A 23356-nucleotide genomic window follows, 5' to 3' on the forward strand; every position below is an offset into this window, starting at 1 on the left:
GGAATCTAATCATCTCATGCGTCATGCGTAATACTATTGGCGAAAGGCTTGCTCTGGTCTAGGATAATACCGATGGGATAGATAAATCATCGGAAAAGCGAGAACAAAATGTATTGAAGGTTCTGAGGCTGCATTTCCACGGAGGCATGGCGAATATTTGCTGTACATAAAAACGTGCATGTATCTCCATATATGAAAATAGGACGAGACAGCGCACTGACAGTCGTCAGCATCGGTGCAAGTCTGACTCGTTTGGCAGCCTTGTCACGCCTTGTCACATGGAAAGATATCTATTCAATCTAACGTAGGTACTTATTACAGGCGCGTTGTGAAACAAATTGCAAACCATCGTGGGAAGCCTGGGCACCATTGGTTTGCGTCCATAACTGTCGTATATACCATTCTGGTGATAATTTCAGCGCAAGTGCGGTTTAAACGGTCGATATCCGCACAAGTCGGTTGCGCGCACAAGCTAACCGCACCGATGCTGTTGTACGACTTGACTAACATATCATTTCCTCGTCCCGTAACTGCGGGGAACATCGCTGGCACAAATTGGAGGGTACGTAGGGCCGTGTCACTCGTCGAGTTTCAATCGATGGTTTTGGCGTCTGACCAGCGGTCTGAGCTCCAGGGTTCCTGGAGTAGGCATAGCACGGTACAAGAACCTGAGCCAAGTATAAACAGCACATGGAAACAGAAACTGAGTCAAACAACAAAGCCGGTGTAGTGCTAGAAACTAAGCCGCAGGCCAAGGCTGGTACAAGTACCAGCCACTGGACTGGTCAAAAACATTACACAGTAGCAACGGCCAAGGGAAAACAAGGCCAGGGTAGTTTCGGAGGTCCAGCCAGGCGAAAACAAAATAGTTAGGTTCCAGAAACGTTACAGGCGTGCAGCAGGCTGCAAGATATTGAGCCGAGTATTAGTCAAGCATGGTGTAAAGAAAACAAGAAATTCACATCTGCCAATGCAATATGCTTGAATATTGATGCAGTGACCTAACACATAAACCAAATCAACGCACGGGGCAACAATAAAACACTACATGCTGGCAGCTAGGACAAATTCCCGATCAAACACTAAAATTGCCATGTTTTTTATGGAAAGTGATGAAGCACATCTTTGATGAAGAAATATGTAAAGCCTGCAGTTTTACATATTTCATGATTACTACGACCTTCAACTGGAGTGGCATCCATTCCTGGCACCAACGAGGTGCTGGTGGTTCGACAGCTATGACCACCAGCTGGTCACCTAGCCTGCCTTCGTGACCGCTGCTGTGCCCATACGAGCGAGCACAGGCGGCGCACCATGAGGGCCTATCTCTACCCGAGCCATGGAGAGGAGCAGCCGACTGCAGTGCACATGGGAGGACCAAGGACGCGAGAGGGGTGGGCGACAGCGAGAGAAGGCCGAGGAGGATGATGAATATGGACGGCTTCGGAAAGCCTCCGAGAAAGACGAGCCACTATATCACAACTTGGTGGCAAGCTGTGTCTAGGCCGTCCTTATGTTAATGATATATCGAGCATGGACATCCGGCCGGCCGGGAGGTGAAGATTCCATCTGCAGTTTTCCGGCCCAGTGGCCGCTATTTCTGACGCCATACGCCATTCTCTGAGGAGACTCTCTTGTCTGGAATATATGCCAGGCCGCCATTTGATCTGGCGATGGTGATTTCAAGCCCGCCGGCGTTGCTGCCCTATCACCAAAATAATTGGATCGACCTCGTATATCTACGTTTTCAGAGGCATGGATTGGCATGGGGTATATAGAGTTCATTTTCAGGCGAATTGTGCGTGATGAGAACATTCAGAAGATTAATTGTTTGAGATTTGGGGCTTTTGTAGAGATTTGGGGCGTCCTAAGAAAGTCGAAAATGTGTAATGTAATGTAAGAGTCTTTAAAACGTAGTGAACGAAATTGTTTGATTGCTGCATTGACGGTTACGCCGACTATAAACAGCGACCATTTATACGACAGTACGATGAAATAAACTTCTCATGGTTAACAGCACGAATCATATAATTGGTTGATGTCATTCCATTATAATAAAGTGTCACCAGTTGTCGTTATGTGCCGGGTTATATCGGTCCGTCCTGTCCAATCCGGTTCGGAGTCTGTGGCTGTCTCGCTACTCGCCCTGCTCAGAGCGTCTGTGACCATCCAGTCCAGACCTGCTCAGAGCATCTGCGGACTGCGACCATCCGGCTCGGTCCTGCTCGGGGCATGTCGCCGCCGTGGAGCCGCAGCCCGTCGGCGGCCGCCAATTCCGCCGGCCCGCCCACAGTGGGACGGAGCGGGCCGGCAAATTGGCCAACTTGGACGGTCGGCGGCTGCGGCGGCGGCGGCGGCGGCTCCGACAGGCCGTGACCGCACAGTTGCCATGTTGGGTCATTTCGGATTGAACAGAAACCGACCGTGCCGGGCCCGGCCAACTGGGACAGAAGGCACTCAGCCAGCGGCCGGTGTTATCGGCTCGGTGCCACGGCCATGGCCGTGGCACCAATAGAGCCTATCAGAAACCGCAGCGCTAGACCTACTTATTGCGTGGCTCAAAACACAAATAGAAGACGGCCAAAGAAGGCGACGATATCGGTGAATACCAGATTTAGAAGTACGGAGAAAGTTTACGGAGAATCTGGAAGTACGAAGTAGCTGCATTTCATTTGAAAATTTGGATGAGTTCAAATTTACATTGGCTGAATAAGCATTGGGTTACTTCATGCCGCGTTTGACGTCAATCTGCAGCGGTTGACGTCACACTCGCGGTGAACTCGGTGCAACCATCACGGTTCACTGGTGTGTGCTCCCATCACAGCCCATCACAGTCTTACGAGCCCACTACTGCTGTCCCCATTGGCAGACGGTAGATTGCACACTTTTAGCCTCAAACTATAACCGGCGAGCCGTGGCACGTCGACTGATAGTTCCACTCCGGAGTGCCGCTCCCCCACTTCTCCACAGAACGGCAAGTGACGAGCCCACACATCAGCACACACTGGTGGCACTGACAGCCCGCGCCTGCCCACCGCCAGCCTCTGAGGCCGTCATGAACTCGGGCCGCCCCCAGCACAGCTCGCGACGCAATACAGACAGACACAGGCGGCACGGCGCCGTCAGACACGGCACAGCTCCGGCGCTCGGCTAAGTTTGGACGCGCTGAAGGTCTGGTGAGCGCGGCAGACGTCCCATGGGCTGTGATTGGATGCCCTCTGTCCGCGGTCTCGGTGGACCGGGGGTATCCCGGTCGCCTTCAAAGCCCCTGACGGTGACCCGGTCATCACACTGCAGCCCACTCCACGTCCTAAGGCTCGGTTACCTCAGTCGGAGCCACCCCGGTCTGCCATAGCCGGCTGGGCAGGGTGGTGGAGCATTTCTGCAACAGGCGGCCGGCGCCAAACTTCATTTGGAGTCCCGGCGTAATGGGCGCTGTGTTTGGGTCGTCTCGGACCGAACGAGCCGGTACTTGGGGAGTATCTGCGGAAAAGGCCGGTCGTTTGGGGCGTATCTGGTCGAGGGAGGGCGGCTGTAGCGGCTCGCGGGGCGGCCCACTCCGGATGCCCGCCGACCGACGGGCGGGCCGGACACTTCCGGCGGCCTCGTCGATAGCGGCGGCCGGAATCGGACTCTGTCGACGGCCGTCTCACGCCCGCCCCCGCCCCCGCCCCCGCCCCCGCCCCGGGCAGCGGCCAGTGCCGACAGGCGGCCAATATCCGCCGGCGGAAGCGTACAAACATGCCACCTTGGCAACCCGATGAAAGTAATATCGCCAGTCGAAATACCAGCCGATAAACGATAGCCGAGGCCGGGGCTTACACTGCCACAGATTTTGGGCCGGCTGCCGGTCCTGCTCTTGGCTCTGGTGCTAGGCAGCGATCGAGGGATACCGCGCTTTGATAAAATAACTGTGACTCGATTAAACGGTTATCATCAGTCGATCGATCTTGCATGTTTAATTGAGTGTCGACTTATAACTCTTACCCCGTCGTCGCGGCGCTGATATTTCAAATGCCTTCATATCAGTCACTTTACAGTGATGACTAATTTAGTCACCGCTTCTCTTGTATACAATATTTTGTTGTGCATAATTTATGCCGAGTTAATATCGCAATAATTACAGCGATGCTACTGCGGCGTTTTGAAATGTATTCGAACACCACAATCGCCCTCTGGGGACAATCTTTTCGTTTCCATCAGCCTTTCCTTCATCAAGCTATGCTGGACAGAAATGACATTACCGAGGAGCTGGCCTAACTTTATAAATTTCCGTATATCAAATGGAGTCGAGTGTTTGAAAATTTCAGAAGTCGATGCTGACATCTGGTAATGGAATCCAGTCGTTAACAAGCAAAGTTCAGCTTTGATGTGAACCTCGGCAGAACATTCTTAGACGCGGCAGAGCTCTGTCTGTAGCGCGCTGAACTGTGAGCGGAGTAGGGGGAGGGCGAGAGGAATATAATGGGTGGTTGAGAGGGATATAATGGGAGGTTTATATGACATACATACTGGTCAACTGGGAGGAAAGTTTAAAGGTTGAGGTATGGGCTGTAGATACTTGAGGAGATGAAGTGAAAGGTGATTAGTGAAAGCAAGGCCCTAAATGTGAAAGCGTGAATCACACCCGGTAATTGCATATTTCATAGAAACATAAAATGAGAAAACGGATAGGGCAGATGAGATGAGATGACGATCAGGCTGAGAGAGCACTCTATTAGATAAAATTTATGATCCCAGCCCACGCCATGTGCGCGGGCTGGTGTGAAACGTCCCGCCTCGACAGGGTCTCTTCTTTGTGGGCCACCAATCGTGGGAGGCAGAGAGCTATGTGACGGGCCAGTGAGAAACGAGTCACGGTCACGACATTGATCACGGCTAGCACGTGGCGTGACCGCTCATCGCGCAGCACTGGCTGTGACAGACACTATAGGTCATGGCCATGAAAACGAAATCACTGGATCTCGTGATCATATTAATAACAGTTTAGATCAGCGATTTTTACCACTATCACAATGCGTTGAAAACTTTTTTTTGGGTAAAATAGCAGAGCAGAGTAAAATAAAATAGCCCAAGCTGCCACGCACACCTCTCCATAAAGCCTCAAAAGTAGCTGCCGGTAGAAGCATTAGCTCAGCTTGTTCTGGTGTTTGTTATTGCTGATTTACTCACACGCCACGTCTCGGGCGTGACAAATTTAAACAAAGTAATTAGTAATTACAGTACTCCGGCCACTATCCGGGGATTCCGCGGCTGGGCTTAATGCTGATTTGATGTGAGCTGGTGAAATGACCCCCCGCATTCCCCGTTATGTGGCATCCGGTGGCGCCAGCGTGATAAGGCACGATTGTCTGTTTCTGCGATTAGAGGGTAACCACCCAGCCATCAAACCAGCGAGATAAGCGGATGTCCAGCTGGGCTAAATGATATGACGACGACCAGGTCAGGCATTAAACAAGTAACAACTGAGCATAAACAGAAACATGCCTGGCATCTGTGACAAACAGCAGCGTCTAAACCAAAAATGAGTCAGAACACTGCAAAAAATCGTCGCGAACTGCGTGTCGACTCAAGACAGCCGGCGCTGACTGCTGAGCTCCATCAGCGACCTCTGACTGCTGAGCTCCATCAGCCGGCGCTGACTGCTGAGCTCCATCAGCCGGCGCTGACTGCTGAGCTCCATCAGCCACCTCTGACTGCTGAGCTCCATCAGCCGATGCCGACTGCTGACTGCCGAGCTCCATCAGCCGGCGCTGACTGCTGAGCTCCATCAGCCGGTGCTGACTGCTGACTGCTGAGCCCCATCAGACGGCGGCGCTAGCCGGCTCCATCGGCGCGGCTGCTTTCCGGGTCATTTGCGCTGCGGGGCGGGGTGGCCGGCCGGCCGGGACGGGGTGGAGTCTGATCGCCTCTGCGGATGGTCGCGCCAACTGCCGTCCGCATCAGCCGACCCGCTCCACTCCCCCCCCCCCCCCCCATCGGCCCTCCCTCCGCTGCAGGAGCTATCGTTCTGGAGCAGCTCCACGAGGTAACATACATCAGTGACACGACGGCTCACAATTCAGAGCCATTCAGCCTTGACGACGATAAAAAGGCATCGCATATCCACATGCTTGTATGCACTACAACATACATTGAAAATCAATCCAATGGATGCTTTTATCATGGAATAGAGCTATTGATATTTTATATCAATTGGTAACGTCAAATGCAATGCAACAGAGGGCTTGGGCCCCAGTCCTTCTGTTACCAGCATGATAAAGTGGTAGACGTCGGCTGTCTTTGGCAGCCGGCTGATAACATTGCCACTAGTTGCACACTGTCGCCACAATTATGATGAAATATATAACCAGAGTATATAGAATTATAGAGGCAACCACACAATCGCCAGAACATAGCAGTCCTCTTCGTCTCTGTCTCTGTCTCAGTGTCTGTCTTCTTTTTCGTCTCTGTCGTCTCTTGATCTGTCATCTTTTGACTGCAATGCCTCTAGTCTTCATCCACATACCCAGTACCATCCAATACCAAATCCCAATCTTCCGTCTCCATCTCCATTCTCCATCTTCATGTCTATGTCTCTCCGTCTCGTCTCCATGGCACCACCCGGCGATGACCGGTCGCCTGTCACCTTATTCCCCTGTCTCCCGACCGCAGTGTCTGAGCTACAGAGCCCAATTCCGCGGCCCGTCAGGACGGCGCCGGCGGCCTGTCAGGACGGCGGCCCAACTTCCCGGCTCCGAGTGTCAGCAACAGGGCCTCAGGCGGTCATCCACCTTGCTCTGTTGGGGGACTGACGACACCCGCCCCCGCTCCGTCCGTGGCCGAGGTCGCCGCTCGGTGCTGCGCGAATCCGGCCACACTGACTCAAAGTTTGGTCCAGACGGCACATGTGTGGCCCGGACGGCACGTCGGTTATCCTGGGGAGGGGCCGTGCGCAGCTAGACTGGGGTGGCCCAATTCCAAATGTCAACTGGTCGCCGCCTGTCCGCGGCTCCACGGCTCGGTGGGCGACGTCCATAGCTCCTCTCCCCGTCTCAGAAAGATCAAGGGAACTCGGCCGTCTGAACACCGGAAGGACCGGTCATTGGCCGGGAGAGGAGAAACTATCACCGCCACCGCTGGGTCATTCCCCGGAAACGACACCACCACCAACGCTGCTCCAATGTAGGTAGACACTGACATTAGCCCACCTTCTGTTTCAGAACACGGCTGGGTGGAAGAGGAGGGGCCCATGATGTTTCCCGTTGTGTTCTTCACTCTCATGATCGGCTGTTCAGGTAAGGGCTAGGTATAATTCTGAGAACAAGCCTTGCATGGATTTAAACTACTGTTGCAAGTATTTTAATGCCACCGATTACCAGCAAAATTGTTGCTTAGGCATACAGCGTGATGGATATTGGATAAGTTGGAATAGATAGCGTCAAGCTTTGTGGGACAGTATCAATTCATTCGTCTACACTAGTGCCATCTAGGAACTGGTGTGGAAACTAGCGGAGCATCCCGATCAACTATCCGCTAGCTTTATTGGGTTAGGTTGTTGTGTACTATAGCCTCTGTCACATTTTAACCATTCTCAAAGGCATGAAAACGGACACCCGAGGTCACTCAGACCCAAATAAGACTAGCCATCAGCTCCACTCGTGCCCCTTGGCTCCTCCTGTAGCCGGCAGCGTCGCTGAGATGGCCATCCATTCGATCAATGTCGAACGAAACAGCACCGAGAGAAAACGTCTCCGGCTCTCTGAAAGCAATGTGTGCAGTCTTTGGTTCCGATCCTGTCCTGATGGCCGGCCTGTTTGTCGAAACCGGATCGGATTCAGCTCTGTATGCGGAGCGCAGCCAGTGTCTCAGCAATAGTAATCCGGCGTCTGTTGGCGACACAGCGTACTTGTCCGCTGAATACAAAACAGCGCTTTCAAAACAGAGCCAAGTAGGCCGCCTTACAGAGCAGTTTGTATTGCTCTGCGAATTGAGTTGTTTGGAAGAGACAACTTCTACAGATTTGCTTGACTTTAGAAAGAGTGATGCCAGTTTTGTTAAGAGTCTTCCAGACAGTGACAAGACCTTGAAAAACGCAAAGAAACGTAAAAACGTAAGAGTAATTTGCTGATATAGGAGCAAAGAACAAGTGCAATGCAATAACCAAATATGATTACGAAAGCCTAAGCCAAGATGTCGAGTACCTATAGCAAAAATAATGAAAAACACGCTTGACTGCTTGACTAGTGACAAGCACTAAAAATAGCATTTCTTATGCCGTCAAATGTTATTGTAAACGTGTCCAATATCAGTACAATTCAGTTCGTAGTGCGCATGGTCGGGAGCTTTTCAGTTGTTTCTCCCCCCCCCCTGATTTTGTGTTTACTGAAAATGTAGCGGAATTGGTTATGAAGCTCTCATATTCAGCCACACGTGTCTAATCCCATTCAAGGTCCCTCTTGGTGTCATCCGACACCACACAATCAGCGCGACCCTTCCCGGCGCGTCCGAGAGGGGTGTAGGTCCGGGCTACGTGCCTCCGGGGAGCTTGTTGACCTTCCGCTGGGCCACTGCCAATCGGCCTAACGTGGTGGCCGGCCGCCGCTCCGGAATACGCCGCCGCCCAGATGAGATCAGAGCCGACGGCACGTCGAACACGTGTCAATGAGATTCGTGTCGGGTCGGGTCAGTCCTTGTCAAAATGGCAGAGCCGCCGGGTCGGTCTCATGCAACCAAATGAGTTCGGGATTCCGCGAGTCCGGTCCCGGCCACCAGTGGTGTTTATTTCACGAGTGATAAAGCCGCAAATGGGCTTAAATGAATGGTGTCTAGAGCTCGGAGACAAACAAAGCACTCTTGGCTGAGCGGTTGGTGGCGACAGGCCGCTGGGCTGGCTCTGTGGAGCAGTCAGCGCCATGCTGAGTGGAACGGTCCAGTCTCTCCAAGCCGGGTTCAATTTGCCACCCCGAGCTGGGCTCCGACTGAGTCTCTGAAGATTCGACGCATCTCTGGATGTGTCAGCGTCGACTGGACCACGGAGGAAAGTGGAGCTCGGATCACCGGGTCAGCCACATTGCACCAAATAGCAGATTGGACTAGTGGCGGCCAGACGGGCTCCCGAGAGCGCCCCAATCTCCCTCCTCCCTTCCTCTTTCTGTCTCGATAATTGTGGCCGGCCTCAGCAGCTGAGTATTATCGCCGAAAAGGTCAGCGAGGGAAGGATAGAAGGTAAATTATGATTACGAGACAGATAAAAAAGAGACCAGACGAAAAATGGGATAGAAGAAGGAAAGAGAAGGGAAAAAAGAAAGAAATGAATTTTTGGTCCAAGTATTATAAAGCGCAGAGTTCTGACGAGTATCAGGGCATTTGTTTATCCAGACACCTATTGAAATATTTAAGACAGAATCAATTGAATTATCTCATATCCCAAAATCCCAAGTCCCAGCTGTTCCATTATGAAGGCAAAGTGTTGCCACATGATGCTGCCATATGCTGAGTGCCGCCCGCCCGGTTTGTTAATACAGTCGGAAGCCTGACGCTGGCGTGTGCGGGTCCGCGTGCGAGAGCCGAGCTACCGAGGGTAGCAGCGAACAGAATATGGCGCGGTCGGTGTGAAGTGTGGAACTGTGCGCTCACACCAGTGAATTTTGTGCGTTTCGATCGTTTGTGTGACGGCTCGTCGTAGCCAAGAGTGATAATGGTGACGCGTCGGACGGTGACCGCGAGGATCGGAAGCCGGCAGAGTTTCAGACGCTTCTCGATCTCGTCTGCCGACAGATGGAGGCATCACAGCGCCGAGAACGTCACAGACCTAAGGTCCTTTCTAGGTCTGGTGCATCAGATGGGCTCCTTTTCACCAGAGGTAGCCAAAGCTGCTGAACCGCTGCGCCAGCTTCTGAGTCCCAAGAACACATGGCTGTGGACAGAAGTGCACATGAAGGCATTCCACGACGTGAAGGAAGCACTGGTCAGGCCACCAGTCCTGAGCTTCTTCAACCCGAAGAGGAGACGGTCTTGGAGACAGATGCAGCGCGTCTGAAGGGATTGGGCTTCAGTCTGCGGCAGCAAGACGAGGATGGAAGGTGGCATCTGATTCAGTGCGGATCCAGGTTTTTGACAGACACTGAAACCCGATACGCTGTCATCGTGGTCGAGATGCTGGCCATCCTGTGGGCTGCCAGGAAGTGCAACACCTACTTGCAAGGCATGCAACAGTTCGAGGTTGCCACAGATCACAGGCCCCTCATACCGATTCTCAACACGAAGAGTCTGCAGGACATCGCCAACCCACGTCTTCAGCGACTTCGAGGAAGTCTTGCGCCCTACAACTTCGTGGCAGTCTGGCGCCAGGGGAAGCTTCACGCTATACCAGACGCTCTGTCAAGGTACCCTGTGGAGGCGCCTTCTGAGGACGACAAGAAGGAGGAACGTGAGCTGACTTCACACAGCTCTGAGGTCATCCGCGCGATAACCAGTGTCGAAGTGGACGGGACGGACGCCTCACCGTTCGAAGATGCGACGCTGACAGCGGTGCGGTCAGCTACGGAGCGGGATCCGGAGTTGCTGGAGCTGAGGGCAGCTGTGCTGGACGGCTTCCCTGAGCACAAGTCGCAGTTGCAGCCACTTCTTCATCCCTACTGGAACATGCGCGATCGGCTAGCAGTGGACAACAATATCGTCATTTGTGGGCAGCGAGTTGCCGTACCCAGCAGCCTCCGCCGTAACGTTCTAGAGAGACTGCATGCTAGTCATCAAGGAGAAGACAGGACCAAAAGACGAGCCAGACAAGTGGTGTACTGGCCAGGTATCGACAACGACATCTCGAACATGGTGAAGAGCTGCAAGGGGTGCCAGCTACATCTGCCCAGACAGCAGAAAGAACCGATTATACAGCTACCTCAACCGACTAGAGTCTTTGAAGTCGTGTCAGCCGATTTCTTCGAGTACGCAGCACACACATACCTGGTGTATGTAGACAGACTCTCCGGGTGGCCGTGGGTGTGCCACATGGGAAGATCGGCGTCAGCCCATCAACTGACTACCAGTCTGCGCAAGGCCTTCGCGTCTACCGGAGCTCCGTGCCTGCTACTCACTGACGGTGGACCTCAGTTCACGGCGAAGAAGACCCGGGAATTCCTGGACAAGTGGGGTGTTCGTCAGCAGTTCTCGTCACCTCACTATCCACAGGCCAACGGACATGCAGAGGCGGCAGTAAAAGCTGTCAAACGGCTGGTCAAGAAGGTGACTGTCGGAGGCGATCTCGACACAGACGCCTTCGCCGAGGGACTACTGGAGCTGCGGAACGCTCCAAGAGCAGACGGGAGATCGCCGGCTCAGATTCTCCTCGGTCACCCGCTGAGATCGAGGATTCCGGCTCATCAGCGTTCGTTCGCCAAGTGCTGGCTGGAACGTGCCGATGAGGTCGACAGACAAGTCACAGAACAGAGACGCAAGGAGGCGGAGCGCTACAACTCCTCTGCGCGCTCACATCGCCCTCTACAGCTGGGACAGCATGTGCTGATGCAAGATCACCGCACGGGCCTGTGGGACTGCACAGGCATCATCAGTGGCATCAGCAAGGAGCGACGCAGTTTCCTGGTGCGCACGCCATCCGGGCGCATATACTGGCGCAACAGACGTTTCCTGCGCCCGCTGCGCCCGCTCGTCACCGCCAACGGCGGGCCGGCGCGCGCGGCGCTGGAGGTTCCAGCACAGGATCCCACCGCGGCTCTGGCAGGAGCAGCCGCTGGGACGCCGACGGCCGCGACAGAAGCAGAGCAGTAAACGTCATCGGCTATGACGTCACGACAGCCGCCACGTCGACAGCCATATCAACAGCCGCCAAGAACGCCGGTTGCTGATACTCGCCGAGCGCCGGAGGGGGGTGACGGTGACGGAGACCGCGCGGTGACGGTGACGGAGACAGCGCGTCGGTCGCCGAAAGCTGATCCGCCGATTCGTCGCAGTGGTCGTAACCGTCGCGAGCCGGTCAGGTTACAGGTACGGTGGGGACCGTGCACAAGCTATGAGTGATCTAGTTTGGAGTGTATTAGATACGCGCGAAGATGCTCGTAGATATTTAGTGGATTTGCGGGTATGAGACGCGCGTGTCAGTCAGATATCCCAGGAGGAGATGTTTATTTTTTGTATCATGGCTTGTTGCAAATAGGTTTGTTAACCCGGGGGGAGGTGTTCCATTATGAAGGCAAAGTGTTGCCACATGATGCTGCCATATGCTGAGTGCCGCCCGCCCGGTTTGTTAACCCGCGCCCCGCTGGGCTATTCAGCCATACGCGCCCTGCTGGGGGGGGGGGGCAGATTCTGCCCCCCCCCTGTCTAACTTCCGAACCGATGGTCGTAGAAAGACGGGGAAAACGGCAATCGAAAGCTCGCAACAAGGCGGATCTTAAGAGCCCAATTTTTTTTGCCTAAGTAGGTCAGAGGTCAGGTCAAGGTCAGGTCAAGGGTACAAAATGCAAGTTTCTACAGTATCGGCCTTGCACCGTAGTTGCCGAAGAATGGAATGAGGCTGATTGCCCAAAACGTGTTCTTAGACTACCATGACAATATTCGTTGCATACAATGTCATTCAAAGGTCAAGGTCAAGGTCAGGTCAGGTCAGGTCAGGTCACCAAAAACAAAATATAGAAAAGGGCATGTGCGACACATGTTTTATGGGTCATTTTACTCATAGAATTGAATAGGCACACTCAATAAGTGATCTGGACCACCTCTGGATGAATTTCAAGTCGAGGTCAGGTTAAGGTCAGGTCAAGTGAGGTCAAATTTTGAAGTTGGTTGTTAAGGCCTAAAAAGGTGTCTATCTGATGCAGTTTTTCACGGCGAATCGAATGGTGCTATTTTTGTTTCCGTACGAGGTCTAGAACTTCCAAAAAATTCATTTTTCAAAATTTTTGTGTGTCGTGACGTCATAAATTTTTGAATAACTCCCACATTTTTGAACCGATTCTTCTAAAAATTGGTATGTAGGTGCACATAGAGCAGTTCTCTGACATATATTCCGGTTTTTTCGATACACTCAAAATTTTGGATTTTATAATTCTTTTCACAAAAAAGTCAGTTTTTTTGAAAAAATTTGGGCCAAAATCCAAAATTTTCAAAAAACCGAGATAGCCATTTGATAGACAAAGTAGAATCACGTATAACCTTTTTTGTTACGTCTTGATTCCTTTACAAATGAAGATGTTAGCGGCGTTTGAAATTTTGCCGTTTTTGAGGCGAAAATGGCGAACATGACGTCACTAAAACGTCAATTTCTCAAAAAATTTCCGACGGATTTCGCTCAAATTTTCAGGGAATGTGTCAAATTGATGTATGATAAGGTACTGTAAGTTTGACGTCGCTGGCGTAACGCGTTTAGAAGTTATTGGCGAACAACGGGAGGGGGGGGCAGATTCTGCCCCCCCCAGCGGGGCGCGGGTTCCTTCCAGGCGGTGGGGGGGGGGCATTTTTTTGCCCCCCTTTAGTTTTTTCAATATATCTCGAGAACCGCTGCGCCGATCGTCACCAAACTTTCAGTACCCTCCCGGGAGCAGCTAGCGCACATGGTGACAAAATTTTTTCCCAAAGGCTCTGATAGGTTGGCCGCTAATGACGTCAGAGTGACGTCATTTTTGCCATTTTCGACCCAAAAAAAGGTTTCGCGGGAAGAGCTGTCAGGCCTACAGCTTTAGAGATACAGAAAAATGTTTCAGACATAAAAGGTGTGGAATCAAAAGGGCTACAAAACTCTTATTTCGGTTTTTCGAATTGTTTGGATTTTGGCCCCCAAAAATAAAAAAATAGATTTTTTGAATATAAAAGCCAAAAAATCCCAAAAGTTTTTTGAATTTCGAAAAAACGGAATATATGTGATAGTCCCTACCGCCTTCTATCTACATACTAAATTTGAGATCGATACCTCTTTTTTTGGCCAAGTTATAGCAAAAAAACTGTTCAAAATTGATGACGTCAAATTTTCAAACTCAATTTTTAGCAATTCTAGACCTCGTAGCGCAAAACAAAGACCACCATTAGACTCCCCGTGACGAGCTGCATCGAATCGATACCCGTTTTATGCAAAAATATCAACTTTTAAATTTGACCTTTTTTGACCTGACCTTGACCTGACCTCCACCAGAAAGTGACCTAAACCGTACCTGATGGTCTTCTAACCAACACCATTGAGTTGGAAATGAAAAACTGGCCATAAAACATGCATCGCATAACCTTAGTAAAGTTGGGCTCATGTGGTGACCCTTGGTGACCTTTGGTGACCTGACCTGTGACCTGACCTGGTATGACCAGTGACCTTTAATAGCAACATATGTACTAGACAACTGACGCCTTATCGCTGATTTTCGACAAAATGCGTTTTACTCGGTGTTATAACGCTTTCCCTAGAAGTCCCGTGAACGGTGAAACATTTTATCTTTGACCTGACCTGTGACGTCATCGGTGACCCCGAGGTCAATGAAATTTGGTTTCCTTCGACAAATTTGACAGGGCTATCGAACGCCGTTTGAATTTTCCGGATCCGTCCAGTAGTTTCGGAGATACGGGGGGGGCAAAAAAATGCCCCCCCCCCACCGCGCGGAAGGTGGCTGGTAGGCCCACCGCCTGCCGGGTTAATACAGTCGGAAGCCTGACGCTGGCGTGTGCGGGTCCGCGTGCGAGAGCCGAGCTACCGAGGGTAGCAGCGAACAGAATACCAGCTGTAATCGAAAACGGGGGCCTTTTAATGCTACGCCTGCCTGTATCCGTTCGACGGTTATCGCCCACTCTCCGTTCCCCGCCCACCTCTGTCTGGGACAGACAGTGAAAGAGATCGGTTATCAATCCTATCGCGATTACTGAATGGTCACGTCACACCGAATCAATCACACTCTACGGGAGGGCCGGCCGATCGAGCCGAGGGCTAAACAACTGCAGACACTATTCACTCAACGGGGTCACCCCACGGCGGCGGGCCGGATAATGCCATGCCAAGGTCCTTGCCAAACCGATGTCACGGCCGCACACGTCAGGGCCGGTGAGGAAACAGGCCAGCAGGGGCATACGTCGGCATGGTCACAGGTCAGCAAGATCACACGTCGGCAAGGTGCCATTCGGCAATATTATGGCCGAAGAGGTCACAGCGTCGTAAGAAGACACTCCTTAGCCTACATATGTCACCGGTCACGGCTCTCGTTAAACAGAGCCTACCACTGGGTCTGAACCAAGGCTTTTTCTGAGACGACCATCATTGAATCGTATGATTTTACCACAGGACACCAATCAGTATTTCTTTACGTTTTCATTTCGATTTCTCGAGTTATTGCCGTATGTGTAGAAGCTGTGCGTTATTGAGAGTAGGAAGTGATTTTCTGACTGTCATTGTTCGCTTTGTTTGCCTTACAAAAACGGCATTTCTGAACAAACAAACAAAAACATGTTGTATTATTGCAGTGTTTGTTACGTAACCATGTGTTTGCACTCCAAGTCCAACGTAATATTAAGTACAAAGGAATGGTTCAAATTGTTGGGGTAACTACTGTAATAAGTGAGGAGGCTGGGTATAAACATCACACGTCACTACGATGAACCCCGAGCTTCGTACGTTGAGAACAGTTGAACGAGCAAAAGCGTGTAAGCGTAGCTGAAATAAGTGCAAGGAAGAAAATGTCATTTACTTCATGTCAGATAAAAACATTTCATGGTATTGTGCGTTTTTGCCTTACTTTATTTATAATTCATGTATGAAGCTTTACCAATGTCTGTGAGCTGAAAAAAACATCTCACGAATTATATCCAATAAAACTCCGGATGGAATTCAATTTAGTGGTAACACGAGGCGTAGAAGGTCGCAAGATCAATGCGGACAGATTATTTGGCAATACCTTTTGCAGCACGCTTTCTCTCTGAATGTTTGTTTGTGCCATATCCTCATTTCAGTTATAAATCCCTTGCTTTTCTATGCGTCGTGTTATGTTTCTTTAAGGAAACGCCGCGGAATCCAGTAGAGCAAGCAAACATCATACTTGGCAAAGATTATGTAAATCCAAGCTCATAGGGTAAATGCACAAATCGGAAGCACATGCCATTCGGCAGTGAAAAAAACAACAACAAAGGAACACACAGATGCAGGTGTTAGCTTTCGCAATGAAGGTATAGTGTCTTTAATTTGGACCCACCTCGGTGGTACTGCAGTTGCACTGATCCTTCAGAGGCTCTCACGGTGTTGGTATCGGGGCGCGGCGGGGTCGGCGCAGTCGCGCCATGATTGTCTGCAATCGAGCCGGCTCACGCATTGATTGGATGGCGTCGTCGCACTGTGGCAGGGATATACCTACCCCCGGTGTTCGACCTGAGCCCGGCACCGCTGCCACCGCGCGACACTCTGCGCCCAGCACCCGGTCCCTCCCGGCAGTGACCCGATCCTTTAGACTGAGTGGAGCACCCCTCCACAGCGGGTCCCGCTTCCGCACACCGGCAGAAGCGGGACCCCTCTCCAGACCCCTCTCCTTGGGTCCCTGACTCGCAGCCCAGCCGCTGTATAGGACACAACAGCCAATCTGGAAAACAGTGCCATATAGTGTGGATTAAAGTGTTATGCTGTGCCGACTCTCATTAGAGGCGCGTCAATGCCGCCTCAGTAGTTGGTAGCGTGCCGTGTCTTAGTTAAGGCACTCGTTTAGAACGATGTAAACAAGGACGTTATTATATGACGGGATGACTAAGGCTGAGGTCTATACAGAATTAACTGCGCCTCTTTCCCTGAAGCGGTATGAATAATTTCACACCTTTGCCTTGGTGTTCACACTACCTGCTTCCCTTGACCCTTGTCAAAACATATGTACCAGCATCCCAGATGATTTGTAGTATTAGGATGCACTGTGGCTGAGGCACGGAGTTATTTCGTCAAGGCATTTACCCGGAGCTAAATTAAAATTTGATAGGTACACAAAATAACCACGACATCTACATTCCACAGTATTCAGCAATTTATAAAGCAAATGGGATTGCGGAATGCCTGCCAACGTGGTTATTTCATCTGCTTGATTAGGGGAGCAAAGTGAAGAGCCAGGTAAGTTTCTGTTTCAAAAGCAATTTATTGCTTTATGATTATGCATCCTAAGTTGATAGACATGGCAGTTAATCAGTGCTTCTAAAACACTGGGCTATGCCCCCTTCTTTAAGTTCACATTTTCAGACTATTTGTGGTTACTACGCCAATTTTCCATCAGGATGATGAGCCCCGCGATACTAAAATGTTTATGTGGTGGGTCGTAAATGGATGGCCCATTCGTGATCGACTTAATTAGCCGATAGCTGACAGTAAATATGTACACAACTGCTCTCAAAGTGGAATGCTTCATTCAAGTCAGCAATGGTAAATTGCGCCGCCTTCTGCGCCATGCTGAGGCGTCCGCCGCCACCCTGAGCAATTTGGAAATCGATTAGTTAGTTCTAAGGGAGTACTACATAGCCGTCGACAAGCAATACAGCGCAATGAAACTACACAGAACTGCTATTAGCGTGCATGTATAAAACTGATAGTACATAGGTACTAGAGATGAGAACAAAGAGAATGAAACTCAGCATATTTTTATTATGTAATTTATTTGGACGGTGCCTTTGCAAGCACGAAATGAAGGGTGCGCGCCGCAGGATATGTTTGCCTTACATACTATCACCGTGTTACCGTGGCACCGCGTTATATGTCATACCATTTGTAATATCTGCATTGCCGTATCTGTAATATCATATGTAGTATTAGGCGGATAATGAGTCATTGTTTTTACGACCCTAATATTCGCACCAAACAGCTTCAATATTCATCTATGATTTTGACAGGCGAGCACGCAGACATGTGTCTTGATTCTCTTGCTTCGCCTACATATCTGCGTCATCTCAATGGTGAGAGTGGGTGTGCTGGCCGCTCGACCGATTCCAAAAGTTAGAGTCCAGATGAATTGTGAAGTGCCCCCAACTACACACCACCGAACTTGATGCAGCAGCTCTTCGCCAAACTTAGCCGTGCAGACGAAGACAAATTAATTGCTGGAATCCGGGGCTGGACGAATACCCAGCCTCCTAGCGGAGATGGCGTAAATGTTTACCAGCACCTTGCTCATGAAGACATATTAACCTTATTTCCAGAACGCGTTTGTATGGTAAAATGCCAATGAAACTACATAGCATAACCTGACATGGCTGCATCAGCAATGTTTCAGAGCTTTGTCCGAAAATTCGTTTTGAGCTTGTAAACGATAATTGGATAAGGGATACCCAGGAGGTCCATACTGCAAAGTACCATTAAATCATTTCACTTTAGAAACATTTTACAAGTTCCAAACTGTGTAACATCCACAACACTTAACCCGGCAGGCGGTGGGCCTACCAGCCACCTTCCGCGCGGTGGGGGGGGGGGGGCACTTTTTTGCCCCCCCCCGTATCTCCGAAACTACTGGACGGATCCGGAAATTTCAAACGGCGTTCGATAGCCCTGTCAAATTTGTTGAAGGAAACCAAATTTCATTGACCTCGGGGTCACCGATGACGTCACAGGTCAGGTCAAAGATAAAATGTTTCACCGTTCACGGGGCTTCTAGGGAAAGCGCTATAACACCGAGTAAAACGCATTTTGTCGAAAATCAGCGATAAGGCGTCAGTTGTCTAGTACATATGTTGCTATTAGAGGTCACTGGTCATACCAGGTCAGGTCACAGGTCAGGTCACCAAAGGTCACCAAGGGTCACCACATGAGCCCAACTTTACTAAGGTTATGCGATGCATGTTTTATGGCCAGTTTTTCATTTCCAACTCAATGGTGTTGGTTATAAGACCATCAGGTACGGTTTAGGTCACTTTCTGGTGGAGGTCAGGTCAAGGTCAGGTCAAAAAAGGTCAAATTTCAAAGTTGATGTTTTTGCATAAAATGGGTATCGATTCGATGCAACTCGTCACGGGGAGTCTAATGGTGGTCTTGTTTTGCGCTACGAGGTCTAGAATTGCTAAAAATTGAGTTTGAAAATTTGACGTCATCAATTTTGAACAGTTTTTTCGCTATAACTTGGCCAAAAAAAGAGGTATCGATCTCAAATTTGGTATGTAGATAGAAGGCGGTAGGGGCTATCACATATATTCCGGTTTTTTCGAAATTCAAATTTTTTTTTTGGATTTGTCGGCTATTATATTCAAAAAATCTATTTTTTGATTTTTGGGGGTCAAAATCCAAAAACTTCGAAAAACCGAAATAGCAGTTTTGTAGTTCTTTTAATTTCACACCTTTTATGTCTGAAACATTTTTCTGTATCTCTAAAGCTGCAGGCCTGACAGCTCTTCCCGCGAAATCTTTTTTTGGGTCGAAAATGGCAAAAATGACGTCACTCTGACGTCATTACCCGCCAACCTATCATAGCCTTTGGAAAAATGTTTGGTCACCATGTGCGCTAGCTGCTCCCGGGAGGGTACTGAAAGTTTGGTGACGATCGGCGCAGCGGTTCTCGAGATATATCGAAAAAACTAAAGGGGGGGCAAAAAAATGCCCCCCCCCCCACCGCCTGGAAGGCCCACGCCGGGCTGGGGGTGTTTGAACACCCCTCCCCCCTGCGGTTTTTCGCAGATATCTCAAAAACCAATTTAAACATCTTTTCCGCACATGATGTAAAAATTTCAGACCCAGGGCTTTCAAGGTCAGGTCACCAAGTCAGGTCAAATGACCTCACCTCAGAAAAAGTTTCAACCCTCGTCATAGCTACACCGACTGAACGATCGCCTTAACCCGGCAGGCGGTGGGCCTCCCGGCCACCTTCCGCGCGGTGGGGGGGGCATTTTTTTGCCCCCCCCCCGTAGCTCCGAAACTACTTGACGGATCCGGAAAATTCAAACGGTGTTCGATAGCCCTGTCAAATTTGTCGAAGGAAACCAAATTCCATTGACCTCGGGGTCACCGATGACGTCACAGGTCAGGTCAAAGATAAAATGTTTCACCGTTCACGGGGCTTCTAAGGAAAGCGCTATAACACCGAGTAAAACGCATTTTGTCGAAAATCAGCGATAAGGCGTCAGTTGTCTAGTACATATGTTGCTATTAGAGGTCACTGGTCATACCAGGTCAGGTCACAGGTCAGGTCACCAAAGGTCACCAAGGGTCACCACATGAACCAAACTTTACTAAGGTTGTGCGATGCATGTTTTATGGCCAGTTTTTCATTTCCAACTCAATGGTGTTGGTTATAAGACCACCAGGTACGGTTTAGGTCACTTTCTGGTGGAGGTCAGGTCAAGGTCAGGTCAAAAAAGGCCAAATTTCAAAGTTGATATTTTTGCATAAAATGGGTATTGATTCGATGCAGCTCGTCACGGGGAGTCTAATGGTGGTCTTTGTTTTGCGCTACGAGGTCTATAATTGCTGAAAATTGAGTTTGAAAATTTGACGTCATCAATTTTGAACAGTTTTTTTCGCTATAACTTGGCCAAAAAAAGAGGTATCGATCTCAAATTTGGTATGTAGATAGAAGGCGGTAGGGACTATCACATATATTCCGGTTTTTTCGCAATTCAAAAAACTTGTTGGATTTTTCGGCTATTATATTCAAAAAATCTATTTTTTGATTTTTGGGGGTTTAAATCCAAAAAATTCGAAAAACCGAAATAGCAGTTTTGTAGCCCTCTTGATTCCGCACCTTTTATGTCAGAAACATTTTTCTGTATCTCTAAAGCTATAGGCCTGACAGCTCTTCCCGCGAAACCTTTTTTTGGGTCGAAAATGGCAGAAATGACGTCACTCTGACGTCATTAGCGGCCAACCTATCACAGCCTTTAGAAAAATTTTTGGTCACCATGTGCGCTAGCTACTCCCGGGAGGGTACTGAAAGTTTGGTGACGATCGGCGCAGCGGTTCTCGAGATATATCGAAAAAAACTAAAGGGGGGGGGGCAAAAAAATGCCCCCCCCACCGCCTGGAAGGTTAAAACGTTCAGCGATTGATAAGAGTAACAGTATGTAAAAAATGTTTATCTCGGAATTTTGATATAGGTGACCTAAGGTCAGGTCAATTTTGCGACCTTTCCATTATAAGTCAATTGGAGAAAATTGAAATGCGCCTCTTTTGGACGAATGATGTTCAAAACCCTCTCAAACATCGGTTCATAGGTAAACATGACACACTGAATCGGAAAAATGCACCTGTGAACTCTTTGTGTGCCCCTGAGGTCATCTCAGGTCATGAACGGTCACCAGCAGTTTTTGGCTATGACTTTTGATAAAGACGTGCTAGAGCTATGAAAACACGTCAGATGTATTCAACTCGACGATACGGATCGACTGATATGCAACATGACCCTTTCCGGTCAGGTCATGACCTTGACCTGAGGCCAATTTTCAAAATGACCTTTTAAGGTAAACAAATAGTTCATTCGACGCGTCTTGACGAGAGGAACACGATGCTGCCAACAGTAAAGTCGTGGCTCTCCTGAGTCAAAAGTTATTGACGAAAAACCATCTTCGTGAAAACTGCTATTTTTACAGTTTTTGCCCTCTGGAGGCTAAACCGTTGACCTGAGGTCAAATCTGAGAACAATGCTCAGAAATGCCTGTTAAAGGGCTATCGAATACGCTTTTCCGCAGCGCTGTAGCTCTATTGGTTCCCGAGTTAGCCGTTGGCAGTTTCCAAAGTTGTTGAAATGGACTACATTTGACCTTTGATGACCTCTGGCGACCTGACCTTTGACCTGATCCAAAAAATGACTGGGGTGTTTCCGTCATTTTTTTTACGCTCTTTCGAATGCCGCTTACCGCGTGTCGCTACGTGGCCCAGGAGCCGAGTTACACGGGGCGGGGGGTGGTGTTCAGACACCCCTCCCCCGGCCGGCGCGGAAGTCACGGAGCACCGGCCCGGCGCGGGTTAATTTAAGTCCCTGACACACACAGAGTAGGTCACTGGATGACGATAAGGAGTAACGTTGCAATAATTAAAACAGTTTAAAACTATTAAGAACAATCAGAGCAATGAGAAACACGTCATTTTCCTTTACAACGAAGTAAAATTCGTTGCCATTAGAAAACATATCTGATGATACAAGTGATTTTTAATTTTAATAATCAGGGCAAGCTCATTGTTCATAGCGACACAGATAACACGAACATAACATATTAATCTGCGCATTTGACGCAGCTGACTATATCAGCAATCCTGAAACATTTTCCCGGCGGGATGTCATTGCAAAATCGACAGAACTGTTGGATCGGCCACATAATCCCGGGGATGACACCGAAGGCAAATTGAATGTCATAGTGATCCCCGAAGGTATTCGTCCATAATCCAAGCAATTAAAACGATGCAGTCGTAGAGTGACTGGTCAATGGTCATCTATATGAATTGTATGAAGAGGAAAACGAACAACCACGCACTTCACAATATCATTGATGGGAGTAGCATATTAGGAGAGAATGTCAACTTACTGACATCTCTTGACATTAACCCGCGAGTTGCTGGGGGGGGGGGGCGTTAAACGCCCCCACTTTTTTCGCCGGGCCATAGCAAAAAAACGGCGCGCTGCAGGCGCGCCAAATTTTGGGTACCTGTAGGGAATTGATTGAAGTTTATTGTGACAAAGTTTCAAAAAAATCGGTCGGAAATTTTTGAGATATCGAGGTTTTAATGACGTCATGATTTCTGAGTTTACGACCAAAAACGGCATATGTTCAAAAAATCATATAAAATCACAGAATAGACATACAGACATGCCGTAAACGCCATTAGACTGCCAATGCCATGAACAATCAAATGGCTATCTTCGATTATTGATTATCGTTCCGCATTTTCCAAAATCTCGAACAGAATCTCGGCAATTTCTCGTGACTTCTTCACGACCATGATACATGCATTTCTTAAATTCAACTTTTTGAGCCAAACACGTACACATATGATAAAATGAGTGTCACCATCGTGTTCTACGCCCCAAATTACCCATAAAACATGTGTCACAGGCTGCGAATATCAGTTTTGATTTTTTCGGGGATATGTGCCTACCCGGTTGACCTGACCTTGACCCTGACCTATGCTTGACTGACCCCTACATGGAGCTGACACTCTTGTAGGCCTTATATGATGGATTGTGCACCGTTTTGACAGAGTTTATGACGAGAGGCGCCCATTGCGAAGTCCTGAAGTCCATGCTACTGAAAGCCCGATTTCAGGTATTTGACCTGACCTTGACCCGACCTGTGACCTCAAAATTCAACTTTAAAGTACTCATCTGAAGCGTCTCGTCGCGTTCTTTCGTTTGCCGCCTCGTGCGTTCCGCTGCGCCTATTGGTTCTCGAGTTATCGGCTGGGGGCGTTTAACGCCCCCCCCCCCCAGCAAACGGTGGGTGGCGAAATACCCCA

The 23356-nt window shown here is 49.5% G+C and overlaps 1 protein-coding gene across 1 annotated transcript in view; it reads left to right on the top strand.

The window, feature by feature from the left end:
- Positions 1-23356, top strand: part of LOC122368528 (zwei Ig domain protein zig-8-like) — a 77882-nt gene that overhangs the window by 36752 nt on the left and 17774 nt on the right. The window contains exon 4 of the mRNA XM_043342526.1: positions 7203-7277. Coding sequence (XP_043198461.1) covers positions 7232-7277 — 46 coding nt within the window. The 5' untranslated portion in view covers positions 7203-7231. The remainder of the gene's footprint in view (positions 1-7202; positions 7278-23356) is intronic.

This window comes from Amphibalanus amphitrite, unplaced genomic scaffold, assembly GCF_019059575.1.
Source record: "Amphibalanus amphitrite isolate SeventyFive unplaced genomic scaffold, NRLGWU_Aamphi_draft 000032F_arrow, whole genome shotgun sequence".
NCBI lineage: Eukaryota > Metazoa > Arthropoda > Thecostraca > Balanomorpha > Balanidae > Amphibalanus > Amphibalanus amphitrite.